The sequence below is a fragment of the Squalius cephalus genome (genome assembly GCF_949319135.1).
Source record: "Squalius cephalus genome assembly, chromosome: 18".
NCBI classification, from domain to species: domain Eukaryota; kingdom Metazoa; phylum Chordata; class Actinopteri; order Cypriniformes; family Leuciscidae; genus Squalius; species Squalius cephalus.
Window position 1 is genome coordinate 19,765,808 of NC_137139.1, and position 18,703 is coordinate 19,784,510.

An 18,703-nucleotide genomic window follows, 5' to 3' on the forward strand; every position below is an offset into this window, starting at 1 on the left:
GGTTGCACCTGCAGGAACTTGCTGTTATTTTGGTGGCAGAAAGCAGGACTGCTTCGGCTTAAGACAATATGAAGAGGAGATTTTATAGAAAAGAATTATTTGAGCTCTAAAAAAAAAAAGTGTATAATGAAATGTAATATTATAGTCTCTGTTTTGGTCTGTGTGTTGGGAATCTTAGTTTGAAGTTCTTTCTGTTCTGTTTTGCCTAGTTTCCCTTTTCCGGTTTAGTTTGTTTGCTTGGTTGTCATAGTGATTCATTGTTTCATTGATTCGTCTCTCACCTGTTTCTCATCATCTGTGTATTTAAACCCTATTATCTTCTGTTCATGGTCTTGTGTTGAAGTTTTGTGCTGGTGTGTATTTCTATATGGTTCCTGGTGTTTATTAAATGTAAGTTAATCGTCCTACTGTGTCAAGCCAGCGTGTGACTATATATGAAAATAATTTACCTCAAGATTTACTCACCAGATACATAATTTCTTCATACCATTACAATTAAGTTATCAGAATTGGGGTCAGGTATATATGCAACAAAAAAAAAAAAAAAATTAAGACATGATATTAATCATTTCAAACACTTTGGCGTCAATGTTTATTTAGTCATAACATAGAGTAAAAAAGGAAAGAATTGACTTGACAGAATTGACATAAAATGAAAGACAAAAAGTTCCCTTTTAATTTAGCCTTTAAAATACCTTGATTACTTGATATATAATTTTGACCCATCTGTAACTACTATATTAAGAGTATGCATGACATTTATGAAGTTGTTGTAGGTTACAGACAACAGCCAAACATGTCTTACAATATTTATAATGGTGTTTTGAACCCTTCTCTTGAAAAACCATTTACATTACAATGTATGCTCATTTTATGTTAATTCTTTGGTGATAAGTGCCATTATGGTTTATGAAAAAGGGCTTACAGTATGGCTCACTGGGATTGTGTGCAATGCCTTCTGTACTTTAAAGTGCAAGTAGCTAAACCTTACTACAACAGAGCAAGATACATGTACATAATACCAAAAATAACTCATGTAGAAAATACTAACTCGCACATCTCATAAAAAGACCATTGTTGCTGTCTAATGTCAAAATATAACGCTGATTACTTTTGAATACAGGGGCATGAGACAGTGGTTTTCATAAACTGCATGTTCAGGAACAGTTTTAGTCTTAAGGCTCAATTCAATCATTGGTGTTCAAGTATAAAAATATGATGCTTCTTGCAAGCAACACGGATGAAGGTTGTGAATCACGAGATGCGAGACAGCAGCCTCACCTTAGTTGCACGAGGCCTAATTCAGGGTTCTTTTGTCATGGAAATAAGGTGAGTCACCCCTTTATCCAATCCCTTGGCTTCCCCTGTGTTGAATTATGGGTAATTTGTAACTTCCATTCTGTCCAGTAAGTCCCCTCATTCTTCTGTCTCCTCTTCATCTGTCCTTTTGGATTTGAGTCGCTGGAAACAGTGGATAGTGGAAGCCAAAAAGAAACTGGCAATAATGGCTACCACTGAAATACAAATTCCAGAAAAAATCACTATAAGATAATCAGTGAGAGTCAGCAGTCCCCGACACTCCCGGAAACTGTCCTCAGAAAGCTCAATGAGTGACACCTGCCGCCCGTCCACTGGAAGAGAGCACTCCATACCCTCTAACCCTGTAAAAGAGACAGACGGAGAGGGGGGGGGGGGGGGGGGGGGGGAATTATTGTGGAAAATACAGTTTCTGAAAATAAAATATGTTTTGATATTTTTATTCTACTTCACTTTAGATATACATACATGAACATTATTAGTGCTTTTAATGCTCCTCACCCCAGCCCAGACCTGAATGTCTTCTAACATTGTACACAATTTAGCAACGGACATGATGCAGGACAACAACTGACTTCAGATGCTGCTTAAAAAAAAGCACACTCCAGATAAAAAATAAATAAAATAAAATGTATGGCCACATTGTAGCCTTAAAAGTTTGTGTAATAAATTCCACGTTGAACCAAAATACTTTTTGCAATGTCATCTATCATGAATGACTTCATTTCACAGCCAAAACTGATGTGCGATTAATTAGATTAATAAATCGGCACATCATGTAATTAATTAGATTACCATTTTTAATTGCTTGACAGCCCTAATACACACACACACACACACACACACACACACACGTCTTTCCATAGACGTAATGCTTTTAAACTGTACAAACTGTAAATTATATCCCCTCACACTAACCCTACCCTTAAACCTACCCATCACACACAACTTTCTGCATTTTACATTTTCTGAAAACATCACTTTGTATGATTTATAAGCTGTTTTCCTCATGGGGTCAGAAAAATGTCCAAGGATTATGGATATTGCCATCTTTGTGGGGACATTTTGTCCCCATAATGTAGGGTTTACCAGGCCCCCCACACACGTAAGCTTAGTTTTTTGTTTTTTTGTAAGTGTTATTTATGTGTTATTGGACTAGGGAGAAAGTTTAGAATTATAAAATATACAGTATATTTTTATAGTACACATTACTTAAAATGAATGTCATTTCTCATTATATGACAGCTTCAAAAGAAATGCCTTGGAAAAAAAAGGTACATTGAATCATTAGGTGAAGAGTCCATGGAACATCTAGTTTGGTCTCGCATGACGAGTGTTCAGTTTCCGGACTTGTGTGAGTTTCCGAACCAGCTCACATGTCAGGTCACGAATGTCACAAGCATCCTCAGCTGCACAATATCATGCGCAAACATTATTGAAGTTTGAACAAAGCACCATGTTATGATCGAATGAAAGCCAATTTGCACGAAAATGTACAAACATTTCAGGTACACTGTGAAAATTCAGCTTTGCATCACAGGACTAAATTATAGTTAAAAATATATTAAATTGAGATTTTAATATTTCAAAATATAACTGTTTTACAGTATTTTGATCAAATAAACGCAGTCTTAGTGAGCATTTATTCTTAAAAAAATATTGAATGAACTTTTGAATGTTGTATATCGATAATTAAAAGAAAGTTCAGTTGTTTTTAAACTTATTCTTTCATTTTACTGCCCGTTTCAGTTTATATTTCCAATTTAAAACCCCATTTCATTTCTCTTTGTTCAGCTCTTTAGTGCCATTTGATGGTCACATATTCAGACAGTGTATCGCTTCAAAGGATAATAAATGAGCAAGTGGACTTCATTAACACACGCGCACACACACGCACACACACGCACACACACACAAACTCAAGGCTATATATCCAGCTGAACATGTAATAACACATAACAGTATTTCATTTAAGTGCTTTTATGATGGGTAAGCTACACGAATGAGGTTGTTTTCAAAATTCATGCTTGGTTTGCACTGGAACACAAAGTGCTCAAATCTGTTTGAGATCAAGTAAAAAAAAAAAACATCTTTATTGAAAACCTAGCCACAACAGAAACTCAAAGGCCTGTGCAAATTATCTAAATAAAAATATCAAAATCTTAATATCATTACTAATGCCAAATCTTTGTTCCCACTCAAAAATAGTATACATGATCTATAGGAAATAAGACTACATAAATATAATGTTACAGAAATAAACATATGAGTATATTCAGTATACAGAAATATTCCCTATACTGTAGCATGGTGGTATTATTATTTGGAAATGTTTGTATCTAGCAAAAACACGGTTGCAAATATGACTCAGAAAACTCCCATTACATAACGGCATGATAAGAAGTGAGATGGGATGCTTTCCAATCCCCCCCTCCCCTCCCCTCTCTTTATGGGAAACATTTGTGAAATTTTCCTTGTTGGTTTGTATTTGGATTTTCACAGAGGGAGTTTTAATCTCCTTTCAGCCGTGTGATCAGCGGACACCAGATGACAGATTTAAAGCGGAACATCGCCTACGTAATACAGCCACGCTGACAGACAGACACAACAGAGCGGCAGAGCTCCACAGCTCCATCTCTCCTTTAATTGTGTTCATGCTCAAAGCCCCTTGTGATTCTGTGTAGCTCTTTAGGAGCATATTATTCTTTAGGAGAGAGAGAGAGAGAGAGAAAAATAAATAAAAGAAACGCCATTCTCAGTAATATATAACCGTCCATGTCATAATACAATGCCACCATGTTTGTGCATGTCATTGGCCAAAGTCAGTTGACATCATCATCAAATGTGTGAGGCAGTAAGTGTGGATGAGTCACTCCATCCAGAAGGGGTTTTCCACATGCAGAGGATTCAGTGACCTCAGCCTCCTTTGTTGAGTCTGTCACGTGGCTGTTTGCCCATCTCTAAAGAGCTCATCTGACGTTTCATCATGCTAGAGCTTCTGTGTTTTACACTGGAGATCCCCAAAGCGAAAATCACAAATGACTAACACGCACATGCTTTTACCCATTTAGAAAATCCTCACATCGGCCACAAGCTCAGTCAGCCGACTAGTGTCGTATTGCCTGCTGTCACCACATATGTGTAACGCGAGCCATGTTCTTGTGTTCGGAACAATGAAATGAATCAAAGCTTCACCTCTGGTGTGTAATAAAGCTGAATATATGAATCTCATTATCATTAGGTCTCTCCATTTAGATTACAGAGGGTTGTTTAAAGAGTTGTGTGTGCGCCTGTCACATATGTGGATGTCACTACACACACTTTGCTTACATTTTGGTGGAAATCTTGGTTCTTGCTCTTGATTATCCACCTGAATATCAAATTACCAGGCAACTGAAAGTGTGCCCGAGGTGTGCTATCATCAGTATCAGATTCAATGTTGGGTTGAATAATGGATGTGACGTGTTCATCCATACCCAAGTGCAAGAATTACAACACTGTAAGGGAGTTTAAACTAGACTATCTAAATTATAGACTACATTATGGTGGATTCTGATGTATTTAAAGGACTGTCATTTTTGTTAGAATTACAATCAAAAACGATAGTATTTTTTCCTGCAGTCGAACCCCCCAGCATTTATAGCATTATGTAGCTACATAAACACCACGGTTATGGGTTTAATTGTCAAGAAATGCATGAACTGGTAAATTGTATACTTTGAATGCAATGTCAATTTCAGTAAAAGTGTCTACCAAATGTATGCATATAAATATATAATATCTGGACTGTTTAAAACAGCTCGGCACATCTTAATCAATATAGACTCCTCTGGTTCTTCTCTGCACTTGTTCATCAATACAAAATGCAATTACACAATTTAAATGAACATAAATGGTAAGACAAGATTACTTAAGGATTTTGTTTAGACTGTACATTCTTTGAAGAAAAGAACCCTCAAGAAATATTCATTAAATATATTGTTTTTTTAAACCAAAATAAAATATATTTTTTTAAAGTAGCATGCATAAGGATTTAAAGTAATAGTAAACTCAAAGTTAATACCTAAGTCAGTTAACATTGTTAATGACTTGTTAAGAATCTGCAAATGTGTCGTTCATAAAAGATTGTGCAAGGTCAATAGACTGCAAACATTTGTGAATGGGTGAAAGGTTATTGTTTACAAACAGAACTGAGTTAATATCATTACTCTGAAAATGAACTGCTTTATTAGTTACAACCATAAAAATGTAAAAACAATATAGTCATATATGATCTAAGACTCATTATTCAAATAAATAGTCTGAATATTAAGCAAATCTTTCCCTAAATACGGAGTTTAATCCTATCAGGAAGATCTATGAGGATAACTATGATTTAAGAAAGTAACATTTGGTTAAGTTTCCAACAGTATACAATATATAATGTATGTGTGACCAAAACCCAAACAAATTTTTTTTATATTGACATGTTTGTAACATGCAACTTAATGTTACATTGGTCTCTTACACAGACACAGGGGGAGAAAAGTGACCTGTGCTTCTAAGGGACAGTGAGGACCATGCATTCATATTTGATGTAGCTGTCTTGACCTTAAACTTAGACTAGTGGTAAGTGACCTAATGACCAATGGATAGTGTATACAAGAGGGTACAGTTCCCTCAATTTTTTCCTTTAGTTACTAAAATTAACGTCAACCAAGAGAACAAGACATGAGATCAAAATTAGGGAACATGTTGTGTGGCATATGTTTCATGAATTATGCACAAGAATATTTTGCATATTCTAGTGATCACCTAAAGTGTGTCTCTATCCCAAACAAAATCAGTTCATCCACATGTATGACCTAGTCAGAAAACAGATATTCTCACTTCTCACCCTTAGTGTTCTTGACCATTTGAATCTTCCACAGGTGAACCACTACACACTGTGAAGGGTTCAAGTGATTGAAAAGGTTTCTAGTGTTTAATGGAAAAAATAGTATGACATTATTTCATGCAGATGGATGAGGATCACGAAAGCAAGATTTAAGAAGCTTACCAGTTGGAAGCTTGTGACGATTTTCTAACAGCCACAGGAAGAGTTTGGCAAAGTTGCAATTGCATACCCAGGGGTTCCCTTCCAGGCGTATCATCCGCAAGGAAGGCAACTGGCTCAACACCCCGACGTCCAGGCCAGAGAGGGCATTCCTCTCCAGCTCGAGCTCTCGTAAGGAGGTGAGGCCGAAGAAGGCGTCCTTGCTGATCATATTCAAATACGGATTGTTCCCCAGCCGTAGCTTGATCAGACTACGGGACTCCCCAAAAGTTCCAGAGGGTATCTCAGTCAAGTTGTTGCTCCCCAGGTCTAGATAGACCAGTCTGGAGGATGTACTCAGAGTCCCAGGCTCCAGGCTCGTTAGGGAGTTATTTCTCAGATCCAGGTAGACCAAATCACTGTAGAGAACCAGGAAATCAGAAGGGATCCAGGAAATCCAGTTGTCAGACAGAAGGAGTCTCCGTATGTCCAAAGGGATAGAGTCTGGAAGACGGGTGAGTCCTTGACCTGTGCAGTCCACGGTGTGATGGTCCGGACACAAGCAGCTAGATGGGCAGTTATACCCCCAAGTTAACAAGGTAGAGGATAGCAAGGCAAGGAAAGGCTGAAGCCAATGAACACATGAGAACATTGTCAAGAGGGTGCGAGGTGAGGGGGAGATCGGGGGGGATTAAGTGAGGGAGGTCTGGAGAGGGGTAGAGGAGAGGGGATGGGGTAAAGGGTCAGGGGGCAAGATACTAGGAAAGGGGACAGGGGCGCATCTGAAGATGACAGGAGTCAGGGTTGTCGCGAAGGCATCTTTCCTTGTCTCCTAGATTGCAATCTACCAAGGCTTGAGCAGCAGCAAGTGGCTACAAAGACACGGAGCTCTGTTTTCCAGGAGATCATGTAGCAGGCAGTGTGGGTCGTGTGGCAGCCCGCTGGCTCTGAGCTTGAAAGGGGAGGAGAGACAGCGATCGAGAGAATGTGTGGAAGAGAGAGAGAGAGCGCGATGTGAGGGATTAGCAAAGAGGTAAATAGAGACGAGTGAACTAGAGACTGCGAAGCGCTGGGGGCATGGAGAGGGGAGGGGAATGTGATGACGGAAGGGGAGGTGTAGACCACTCGGTTTACCCACAGTCAAAAGGGAATTCTGGTTCTTTAATTCAAATGTACGCTATGTGCTGATCTGTATCTTGGTCCATTCGCTTCTGCTCTTGATTGAGAGACATTTGAACTGTGGTGCCCATAACACATTTGACCCAAGGCTGTGGTTGCAAGTCTTCTTCCATCCTGGATAAACAGCTAATGACTTGTTGGCAACAGTTTAATCACGTTCCGTTTCTTTTTGTTATTGTCCTTTGATTCAGTCTGCGTAGTGTCTTATTTCATATTCTGTCTCCATTGCCATGGTGATGCATGTGACGATTAACATGGGGCTGTGCGCATACAGATTACTGCCCTGAAAGTGAGAGATGGTGTGAATAACTGTGTGAACCTCAATGGAGAACATCATTGCCTTCTATTGCATGCTACAAATCAGAAATTGCATGCAAACCTTCTGACTTCGTCACAGCTGCAGACTTCAATCACATTTGTTTATATCCGGAATGTAATGGCTGTCCTGAAAATCTCAAAGCTTTCAAAACATCCACATTTTACATGAATCAAGGTGAATACAAAAAGATTTGGACAGTACCTCTTCTCCAGTGCGTTCATGAAAGCGGTCATTACTCATCGCTTTTCCAGCTGCTGTTGTTTATTTTTGTCGCTCAGTGTTCTTAATTCATGTTTACTCCTGTGCTGCTGTAAATCTCCAGGCAAACAGAACACATGCTGTGACCACAGACAGCTTTCCTCTTACATCACATGCACTGGAGAATGGCATGGCACAGCCCAATGGAATTACACAATACTCCCATAGGTCATATTGTAACCTTAACCTTTCTGGCAGGCATCAACGGAAAAAAAAAAGGACTTGCCTTTGACCTTTTTTATGTGGCACATCTTTGAAAAATATCAACTGGTCTGAAATGTTACTTCCTCCGGTGTCCCTGTAAAAGAAACAAATGTCAGGTTCATTAGTGAAAAGGAAGGTACAGTAGGTTCAGGATATCTTCTCAGTAGGGCATTTGGAAGTGTCAGAAAAGCCGTGCAGATATTCCTTTCACAATTAACGTCTAGCATATGAATAAATTATAAATATCATGAGCAACATACTGTGTGACACAGTTGGCTTTTGGATGGGACACAACAGGAAAGGACACAATGTACTGTGATCAAAAAATTTTACTCGCATGCAAGACAATAAAATGACGATAAATCTGTTTGCCTTGCTTTGGCAGAGCGGATTCAATCTCATTTTACAGAACCAAACTATCAATCGTCAAGGAGGGTGCATGACCGGGCTTAGTGGAGAAGATCATCCAGCTTGGTTTCTCTCACCAGGGTCTTTAAAGAGAAAGATGAGATAATCCAATATACACATTCACACACGCAAAGAAGACTGCATGCCAGCGGCCCCAAAAAGAGCACCTGTCAGCCTCGGCTGAGGACATGGCGACACACTTTTCTTCCAGGTGCATTCTGGGCTCTCACTCCACATGATCCTTACCAACATACCCAAGAGCAAGATACTATCACCCCCGCTGAACCGTACAATGTTGAGACAACTGGCCACAAAATAAATAATAGTCTGAGTCAGAAAAAAGCACCAATAGTCACAAAATATGAATGTCTCGGAAAATAGGACACCCACTTGAATGCACATCATTGACGTCCTAACTACAAGGGATCAACAAATCTGGGCCATATCATTAAAGCACTTTCAATCACAACAGCACTGACAAATTCAATTTATGTTGATATAAGTGCACCGTGGTTTATGTAAAATAACATGACCACGTATTTAGTAGATTACAGGATTACTGGTTTAATATTTCATTGTACTTTTGGTGTGATTTGTTGTGGTGGCTAATTCTATTGGATTAAATAAACACTGTTTTCACTGCAGCCAACAAGGTGATACTACACTTATCAGATGGGCCTGGCACAGTTTGATCATGTTTCAAAGACTGGCCATTGATGCGTCTTTACTTGACCCCTATTTGTCATGACTGCGAGTGCAAGTGTCCAGTAAGCCACTTAAAACATTTAGCATCACTAGCATCACCAAATGGAGTTGAAAAATAAAGGTTTCCAGAACACTCCCAATGTCTACCATCGGTTGGATACTATTCACAAATGCAAAAAAAAAAAAAAAAAAAAAGAATGAACAATTACTAAAAATGGCCAACTATGGTCTGAATTCAGGCTCCACACAGACAGCCAAAATCTTTCTAATTCTACCACTGAAGCTTAGTCCCTATCTCTCTTTCACTCATACACACATACATATACAAAGAGAGAGAGAGAGAGAGCATTGATAGCTCAAACATTTGTTCAGCATCTGGTCATTAAACAAGATTGGGAAGCACAAGTCTTCAGTTTCACTGGCAGAGCAGGTCAAATGCCATTGGCTTTTGAGGGATGAGTTTAAATGGCAGCAGAAAACACTTTCCAAATGAACTGCACGGAAATGCAAAGATATAGGGGGGAAAAACATGACAAGTTAGTTGCATTTCGAGATATACTAAGATATCTGAGCAACATGCTATATCAGGAGCACATTAATCCAAGAGAAATATGCAGATGGTACTTTGGACAAAAAGCCATCTAAAGTTAAAGTTATGAAATAAATACAAAAATATTAATCCTGGACAGCATGACATCAAACATTCAGATGATATGATCTGATGGAATATTAAACATTTTGTGATCTCCAGTATTTGTACTGCTAAATATGCCTACAAAATACTTCTCAAAAGCACGTCAACATACCTTGATCTTATTTTGCAGCCTATAGCTCCCTCTGGTGGGCAGGAGAAGAACAAAATCCACAACACAATCACGAATAAATCATTTAGACACATTTTTTTTTAAAGCACAATTACCACATGACACATGACACTGACCCTTGCTCCATTTTATTGAAGAAAAACAAAACGGGTCACAAATGTTCTTTCATAGAAAATAAACCAATAGCAATACTACAAATTTTTCAACTGTAACATCATTCACATGTACAATTTATACAAAATCCAGAGCCTCCTGCTTCACTCACAGTGGTCATGGTGGACAGTACAGTGTGTGTGTGAGTGAGTGTTTGTGTGAGCACGTGTATGACAGATTAATACCAATGAAAGTGTGTGCATACTATTGTATTGTATGCGTGTATATGGCATAATCCACAGTCATATATTCACAAAGAAATGGATCTTTTATCGAATAGAGGATGAAAAAAAAGAAAAGATATACATGAAGGTATTTTCTAATATATTAACATATGTACATTCTTTTCATACAACCTTTCCAATTCTCTTCTCAAGTTATGGTAATGACCTATTTAAAGAAAAGAAACAAAAACACAATGACAGTCCACTGAGCCTGAAATAAGTTTTTTTTTTTAAATTCCCTTTATGAAGTTGATGCCTGGAGCTTCAATGAATGGATAAAATTCATTCATACACCCAAAAGGAGAATAATAAATGGTTTCGAAATAAGAATTAATGCACTTTACAAAACATTGCACCTTCAGTTTTAGATTTTACATATAGAAGGTTGCCCAACAAAAATACATGAGATTCAGATAATGAACAAGAGTATCTCTATACATGTGAAAAGTGTTTAGACGTGGAAGACCAGTGAACAAGTTGATAGGAAGCACATTCAATTTAAAAGAGAGGGTGTCAAAGTGTCAACTCAAGAACTATTTTGGGTTACAAATGTGCCGAGCTCTGGGAAGAGCAACAGATTAGAAATGTAACTGCTTATTAACCAACACTGTATATACTGAAAACAACAAACAAGCAAGCATGTATTTTACAAAGTATTTTACAATAATGATGATTATGTTGTGATGTTTAATGTGTAAAGCATGTCAGATGAAAAATAAATCTGTCCAAGCATGGTCAGTGAAGCCTTTTCACTTACGCCAAGCTCATTCTGTCAAACTGACCTTTGACACAAACATTTTTTGACAGTATGAGAAGAACTTCTCTGTTCTTGTTCTCTGAACTGTTTCATGTGGACAGCAAAACTTCTACGAATAGGGTACAAAACAAGGTCTGGAAATGAACAGGACAGGACAAATCACAATTTTAAGAGGAGACAGGGACATTTAAAGTGTTGGAAACCAGTTACTGACTGTCGTTCATGCAAATTTGATGTTAGATAATAGTTTTTCAAACGTCTAACAGTTCTTACAACAAAAAAGAATTAGAGTTAAAGGAGACATATCATGCTTTTAAATCGTTCCTTTTTACATAAATCATACATTTGTAGTCTATATAAAGCGGAACTGCAATGCTTGGGTCTGAATTCCTCATTATTATAGCTCCACAGGCCCCTTTTCTACCCCTTTTCTGATGTGCGTCTGAGAGCAACTCGTTTTGGTGCGGTCTCTTTAAATACAATTGAGACACTTCATACCCCGCCCCCTCTCCAGTTTGCAGAGGTTCAAGGTTGTAGTTTGATAGCAGTGATACGATTATAGCGGCACAGAAACTTTTTATTCACACGTTATTAACAAAATGTCAACAACGGAAGACTTGTCCAGCCAGCCTTACATGTTCGAGCCAGAGTCAGAGCGAGATGAAAATGAAGACGACGAACCTGCAGAACAACGTCTTCATATGGATGTATCGCAATGGTGTGTTACTGTATTTACACACGAAACTTTGGTCTTCCGACCTTTTACCACCGTGTCGATTTATTTTGATTAATATGTGCGAGGGAGAGAGAGCAAGACAGCGTCTAGTTTGGAGACGGTGTCTTGTTTACACTTTCACCTGGCTCTGAAGAGAGAGAGAGTGCGTGCGCGCGACCGGGTCTCTCTCTCTCTGCTCGTTCTTTCAGTTAAACATGCGCCCTGTCACAATCTACATTAGACGGTGTAATGAAGCGTGTGGGTTACTACATCCAACAACCGAACATTTTAACTTACCCTCTCGTAACTTCTGCATCTTTTAGCTTGGACTACAAAATTGCAGCGAGAAATAAAAATGGCGGATTGCTCGAAGTGTTGGGCTGGAAGTCAATGTCCTTATTTGGCAGTTCCGCTGTTACTTTGACGTAATAGTTCACAAAACGTCATAGATAACAGAAAAATCTGAACAGGTTGAAAAATAAGGCCAAAACAGAATATAAAGATATCAACGAAGCACCTGAAGAGAATAATTTAAACTTTTCTGTACTTCTAAACACTTCAAATATACAACAAAATGCATTTAAGGGCTAAAAAAGTGGATTTAGCATGATATGTCCCCTTTAAAGTAAGAATTAAAGCAACTGGACACCAAACTGTACCCTATTTGTGAAGTGTCAGTATGTATAGAGTCGTGGTCAGAATTATTGGCACCCATGGTAAATCTGATTAAAGAAGGCTGTGAAAATAAATCTGCATTGTTTATCCTTTTGATCTGTCATTAAAAAACAAAACAAAATCTAACCTTTCATTGACATAAAACTGAATGGTGGGGGTGGTGCCAGTAGAATAAATGGCCACAATTATTGGTATACCTAGAAATATATCTGAAGTATATTCTCCTTCATATTTACAATTTGTAGCACACCAGGATGACTAGGAACATAAATTATTATATTTATTATAATATATTGTATATTATATTTAGTATAAATATGAGGAAACTTAAAGGCCAAATTCCGTTAATCATCCATCACAATTATAAGTAAAACCAAAGAATATAGTTCTGTTGTGCAGCAAAATATTGTTGAGCTTCACAAAATAGAAAATGGCTAAAGCATTGAAAATTCCCATTTCCACCATCAGGTCAATAATTAAGAAGTTCCAATCAGTATCTATACTATCTATATCATATATACCAAGGATCACAGCTGGAGAATTGCAGAAAATACTTGAGTCTTGAGGTCAAACAGCACCTAAAATCACCACATGTTGTTTGGGAGGGTTTCAAACTCCACCACACTCAGTTGTCAGACACGACTGGAACTTCAAACAGAACCGGGTTCTTCAGGTGAAACAAAAGAAAAAGAAAAAAAGAGCTTTTTGGCAGCAAACCTACAAGATTTGGTGCAAACAGGGATAAAAAATTACCCCATGCCCAAGGTTAAATATACAGCTGGATCTTTAATGTTGTGGGCCTATTTTTTTGCTGGAGGTCCTGGACATCTTGTTCAGATACATGGCATCATGGATTCTATCAAATACTGGACCAACAGATAAAAAAATTAAAACCTGACGGCCTCTGCTAGAAATCTTATAATGGGCCGTGGTTGGATCTTCCATTGGGACAATGATTCAATACAAACATCAAAATCAACTCAAAAATGGGTCAATGAGCACAAAATTAATGTTCTGCCATGGCCATCGCAGTCCCCTGACCTGAATCCTACAATAAACTGAAGAGAACAGTGTAATGTATCAAAATAGACTTGGGAATTTGAAGGATCTGGAGCAGAGATGGGCAACATTTTGTCCTGGAGTGTCGCTGTCCTGCAGAGTTTAGCTCCAACCCTAATCAAACACACCTGAGCAAGCTAATCAATGTCTTCAGGATTACTAAGGCTAAAGGCAGGCGAGTTTATATCAGGGTTGGAGCTAAACTCTGCAGGACAGCGGCACTCCAGGATTGACGTTGCCTATCCTGACCTGGCTCTCCAGGACCTGGAGGAATAGTCTCTGATCTCTTGTCAGGTGTTCTCCAAACTCATCAGGAATTATAGGTGAAAACTCTGAGCTGTTATATTGGCAAAAGGTTGCTAAAAGTATTGAATAAAAAGTTGCCATTAATTGTGGCCAGTGTGTATTAGAGAAAAACATTTATTTCATAATGAGAATTTCATTATTTTAAAAAGTTTTCCTTCGATGATTTTTGTGCTTTCTTTTAAATAAAAGGTCAAAAGGATTAACAATGTAGATTAGTTTTCAACATATTTATCAAGGGTGCCAATAATTCTGACCTCGACTGAATAGATATGCAATTTATACACAAATAATTATGTGTGTATGTACTGTACGCATATACATAAATATAAGAAATAATCTAAATATCAACAGGAAAATGTAGCGGTAAAAAACTTTTTTCATAACATGAAATCTGAAAGAAAGAAAAAAAACCCACCAAGAGACAGATATAATTGGGACAGAAAATAAACATTTAAATTCAGCCTGCACTTCTATTCAATTCTGTTGGCAGGCTCTGTGAGGAAATCAGCAATTGAAGTGCCTCCGATATGTTACAAAAACATCTGCAGTACAACAAACACTGGCGCATGATTATATGCTTAAGTGGAAAGTAATGGTGTTATAAAGTATAAAACAAATAAATAAAACTCATGAAGAAAATAAAAAAATATTCATCACATGACTTTTAAAAAAAAACAATATCACACTGAACCAGTATTGGTTGCTTTGTCTACTATTCACATAGTTGAATTTCTATAATAGTCCTCATATCGGCAAGTGCTGCCAGCTCAAGATCCATCTCATGGATAATTCCTCATCATACATGAGTATCACACATGTATAATTGTTTCTCCTTTTTTCTTGCTATTAGTCCATAAGTCTATTTTAGATTGACAACCAGACAACATATCATAGCTGGTGAATATGGATGAGAACCAAACCATATCAAAGAGTAAAGGGTAATATACTGTATATATGATCAAAATCTAATTTGATCTCATCTAATTAGATTGCAGATTTACCCACAGAACTAACAGCCAAAATAAACTTCATAAAATAAGATGTGATAGTGGCTACATTTACATGCATAAACAACCTTTTCTTCCCTTTTATTCTGCATATGGAAACATTCTGATTAAAGATATACCCAATATGACAGTATCATGATAAAGATGACTGCATGAGATTCTTATAAAGAACTGTCTATTCTTCTATTTGAATTTTAATACTATAATGGGTGCACTTTATAAAATATATAAAAGTCGAGCTGCTTAGGTTAAGGTGACTATGCCAGAACTTTACATACACAAGTAGGCTATTGTTTTTTTTTGTTTTTTGGATATACGTCACGACAGGGAAGAAAAGACTAACGCAACTTGCATTTCATGCTGGCTTTAAACGCCTATGAAATAACAGATATACTAACATTTGAAAAGACATGAGGCTTTTATGTGGCTTATTTGAAATACTGCAAAGTCACAGATAACACAGGAACATAAACTTGCACGTAAATGCAGCCAGAATGACATTTATGGATAGTTTTGGCCATTGGAAAGACTTCAGCTTGCCTTCAGTGTGCTGGTGCTGTATTGAGACCATAGAGGTCTTGTGGTGATTTGTTCTTGATCATCCCCAGAGAAAGTGACTACTGCTGGGCTCTGGACACAGGGCTTGCTGAAGTGGGGCGTCTTTCTGCGAGGAGGTCCACAGGGGTTTGGTGTGCACAGGCTGGTCCCGTCCTCCACTCCTAAGAATCAAACCTCCACCGACTGTATCTGGTTCATTTGGGCGCGCATCATCTGCACACTGTTGAGAATCTTCTTCTGGTGGCCGGCTAGTATGACTCCGACCTTCAGAATATCTCTGCGAAGACAGAGAGAGGGCGTAAGAGACATAAACTGCATAATATCATCATAAGCAGATAAGGCTATCAATTAAATTTTCAGTAATACTGTAGGTTTCCGGTGGCTACAACATCTGGTCCTGTAACTTAGTAAAGAAAATGGTCGATATGAATCCAGTAAGCTTTATGGAAGATAGTAAAACATACTCCATAGTCATTTGAGACACCGCTTCAAAGGTAGTGAGGTCTTCATTTGCAAAGTTCTCTTTGTACTGGCCCATTTTAATGGCGTCCAGCCATTCATCTACTGTGCTGAAGCTGGAGAAGTCTGGTGTGCTGCGGTCCAGCAGAGGTAGATGTACGCTGTAAAACACAAACAGATTCAACATCACTAGGATAGGAACATGTATAACGTGTATTTAAAAAAAAGTGTATTCTGTTAAATTAGAAATGAAATATCTCAGACCATTTGACCTAGTTGAAGGAATTAAAAATGACACACTACAATTCAGAATTCATAATAACATTTACTACCGTTCAAAAATTTGGAGTCTGTCAGATTTTGTAATGTTTTGAAAGAAATCTCCTCTGTTCACCTAGGCTGTATTTATTTGATTAAAAAATACAGTTAAAAACAGAATTATTGTGAAATATTAGTTTAATAAAAAACTGTTTTCTATCTTAATATATTTTAAAATGTAATTTGTTCCTGTGATGGCAAAGCTGAATTTTCAGCATCATTACTTTCCTTCAGAAATCATTCTAATATGCTTATCCGGTGCTCAAGAAACATTTATTATTATGTTAAAAACAGTTGTGCTGCTTAATATTTTTTATGAACTTGTGTATTGTAGTAAATATATGCAGTCAGTTTTTCAGTATCGCAACTTGACATGTCTAAAACGTACACAAGCTATAAAAAGCTCTAAACAAGCTCTTTGCTGTTGAACTGTACACATACTATACACTGAATTCTGAAAAGTCTTGCTCTGTAATGTTTTTTTAATACATTTGTTAATCATATGGACCCCTTATATCATTGGGTTATTAGGTGTCCTTTTGGAGTCTCCAAGTGTCTTTTTTTTTTTTAAAGACACCTACATTTACCTTAAAAAAAGCTTGCAGAAAATACAGTTTTGTGAGAATCATCCTTCAATCCTTCAATCATCCTTCAATACTTTGCTGGATATAGCAAATGATGACAAAATAAACACGTTAAACATGATACCCTTTTGATTACAAATTAAACATTTGAATCTATTGACAGCCCTAGTCTAAACTTAACTTAAAATTTATTTAATAAATAGAAAATAAACTTATATAAATATTAGTTTATAAACTTATATATAAAATATAAAAAAAGCATCTCTTTAAGATGCAAATTAGGCTAAATTCACTTCAAAATCCAGGAATTTAAAACTAGATGGCGATTTTTCTGAATTCTAATTATAAAGTTCAGACTAATGCCAGTGCTAAGAATACTGAACTGTAATCATTGTTTTCTTTTTTTTACACAGACTAATGAATTGAATTCAATGCTCAGTGATTGCTGACCCCTTCAAGCCTGGGTTGACCCAAAATAAAATCTCTTACCCTGAAGAGAGAGGAGTGGTAGCCTTCAGGCTGCCAGGATTACGAATCATCTTATCCAGAGTGTTTACGATCTGACTGAATTTCGGACGGTTGTTTCTTTCCTTTTGCCAGCAGTCCAACATTAGTTGGTGCAGTGCATTTGGACAGTCCATCGGAGGAGGTAACCTATAATCCTGCTCGATTGCATTTATTACCTGAGGGGATGGGAGCAGAAATGTCTGATTAAAGAACACATCAGAAACCTCTTTCATGACATTCTTTGTCCACTAGGTGACATCCTTATCCAGCTCTTTATGAATGTATAGTAGCTTGATGAACAATCATCAATATGACCATGTAATCATATAAGAATTGATTCCATACATCTTGATTGCTCATGTCCCAGTACGGTCGCTCTCCATAGGACATGACCTCCCACATTACGATCCCATAGCTCCACACATCACTTGAGGATGTGAACTTCCTGTATTGAATGGCCTCGGGAGCAGTCCATCGTATTGGAATTTTCCCTCCCTGTGTGGACATTGAATTTAGTTAGGTACTGAACACATAATGCATTAGCATGAAATATTAAGTCATATCAGGCCATATGACCCACTGAACACACACTCACCAGGGCACTTGTGTATGTAGGATCTGACGTGTCATCTTCCAGAAAGCGAGAAAGCCCAAAGTCAGATACTTTGCAGACTAGATTGCTGTTAACCAGTATGTTGCGGGCAGCCAGATCGCGATGTACGTAGTTCATGTCACAGAGGTATTTCATGCCAGCTGCAATGCCACGCAACATGCCGACCAACTGAATGACAGTGAACTGGCCATCATTTTGCTAAGAGGACATACAGAGAATACAAAAGTAGATCAAATATATTACAATACTATTAAAAGGAAGTATATAAGGATACACATACTTCTTCTGTACATTAAGAAAGGAAGGCATTTCTAGCATTATAAAATCAGTCTTTCTAGCAAAACATCTTTGTTCTGTGAGCTTGTGTCACAATCTTGTGGAAAAACATCTAGAACTTAGTCCAGCTGTGCCTCTATGCAGACACATCTGGGTCCTGCCCAATGGGATCCTGGGTCAGCTAAAATCAGCAAAAGGACAAACGGCGTCACACACTGTGAGATCAAAAGAGCTGAACTGAATAGATTTTTGGAAAATGTGGCC

The 18,703-nt window shown here is 37.7% G+C and overlaps 2 protein-coding genes across 5 annotated transcripts in view; both read right to left on the reverse strand.

Moving 5' to 3' along the window:
- Positions 1 to 563: 563 nt before the first annotated feature.
- lrrc38a (leucine rich repeat containing 38a) lies at positions 564 to 10,234 on the reverse strand. Of its 2 annotated transcripts, none has more exons than XM_079849167.1 (4): positions 10,211 to 10,234; positions 8,031 to 8,385; positions 6,356 to 7,793; positions 564 to 1,661 (listed from the first exon to the last, which is right to left on the reverse strand). In XM_079849167.1, the coding sequence occupies exons 3-4, from the start codon at positions 6,981 to 6,983 to the stop codon at positions 1,417 to 1,419; spliced, it is 873 nt and encodes a 290-aa protein (XP_079705293.1). In that variant the 5' UTR covers positions 6,984 to 7,793; positions 8,031 to 8,385; positions 10,211 to 10,234; the 3' UTR covers positions 564 to 1,416. The 2 variants fall into 2 exon arrangements, with proteins under 2 accessions (XP_079705293.1, XP_079705294.1); XM_079849168.1 differs by having other exon boundaries at positions 7,890 to 8,385.
- Positions 10,235 to 14,959: 4,725 nt separating this feature from the next.
- Positions 14,960 to 18,703, reverse strand: part of ephb2a (eph receptor B2a) — a 63,880-nt gene continuing 60,136 nt past the window's right edge. For 2 of the 3 annotated variants that reach the window (XM_079849080.1, XM_079849079.1), the window contains 5 exons: positions 18,146 to 18,361; positions 17,896 to 18,045; positions 17,533 to 17,726; positions 16,147 to 16,302; positions 14,966 to 15,959 (listed from right to left, as the gene is read on the reverse strand). In XM_079849080.1, coding sequence (XP_079705206.1) covers positions 15,851 to 15,959; positions 16,147 to 16,302; positions 17,533 to 17,726; positions 17,896 to 18,045; positions 18,146 to 18,361 — 825 coding nt within the window. In that variant the 3' untranslated portion in view covers positions 14,966 to 15,850. Of the gene's footprint in view, positions 15,960 to 16,146; positions 16,303 to 17,532; positions 17,727 to 17,895; positions 18,046 to 18,145; positions 18,362 to 18,703 lie in introns of all 3 variants that reach the window. The other variant, XM_079849078.1, reaches the window with a different exon arrangement.

Excerpts from the sequence above, each read along its gene's own strand:
- lrrc38a (XM_079849167.1), bottom strand. The coding sequence starts at position 6,983 with ATGTTCTCATGTGTTCATTGGCTTCAGCCTTTCCTTGCCTTGCTATCC. Across the intron at positions 1,662-6,355 it reads TCGTCACAAGCTTCCAACTG|GGTTAGAGGGTATGGAGTGC; the intron begins GTAAGCTTCTTA and ends TCTCTTTTACAG.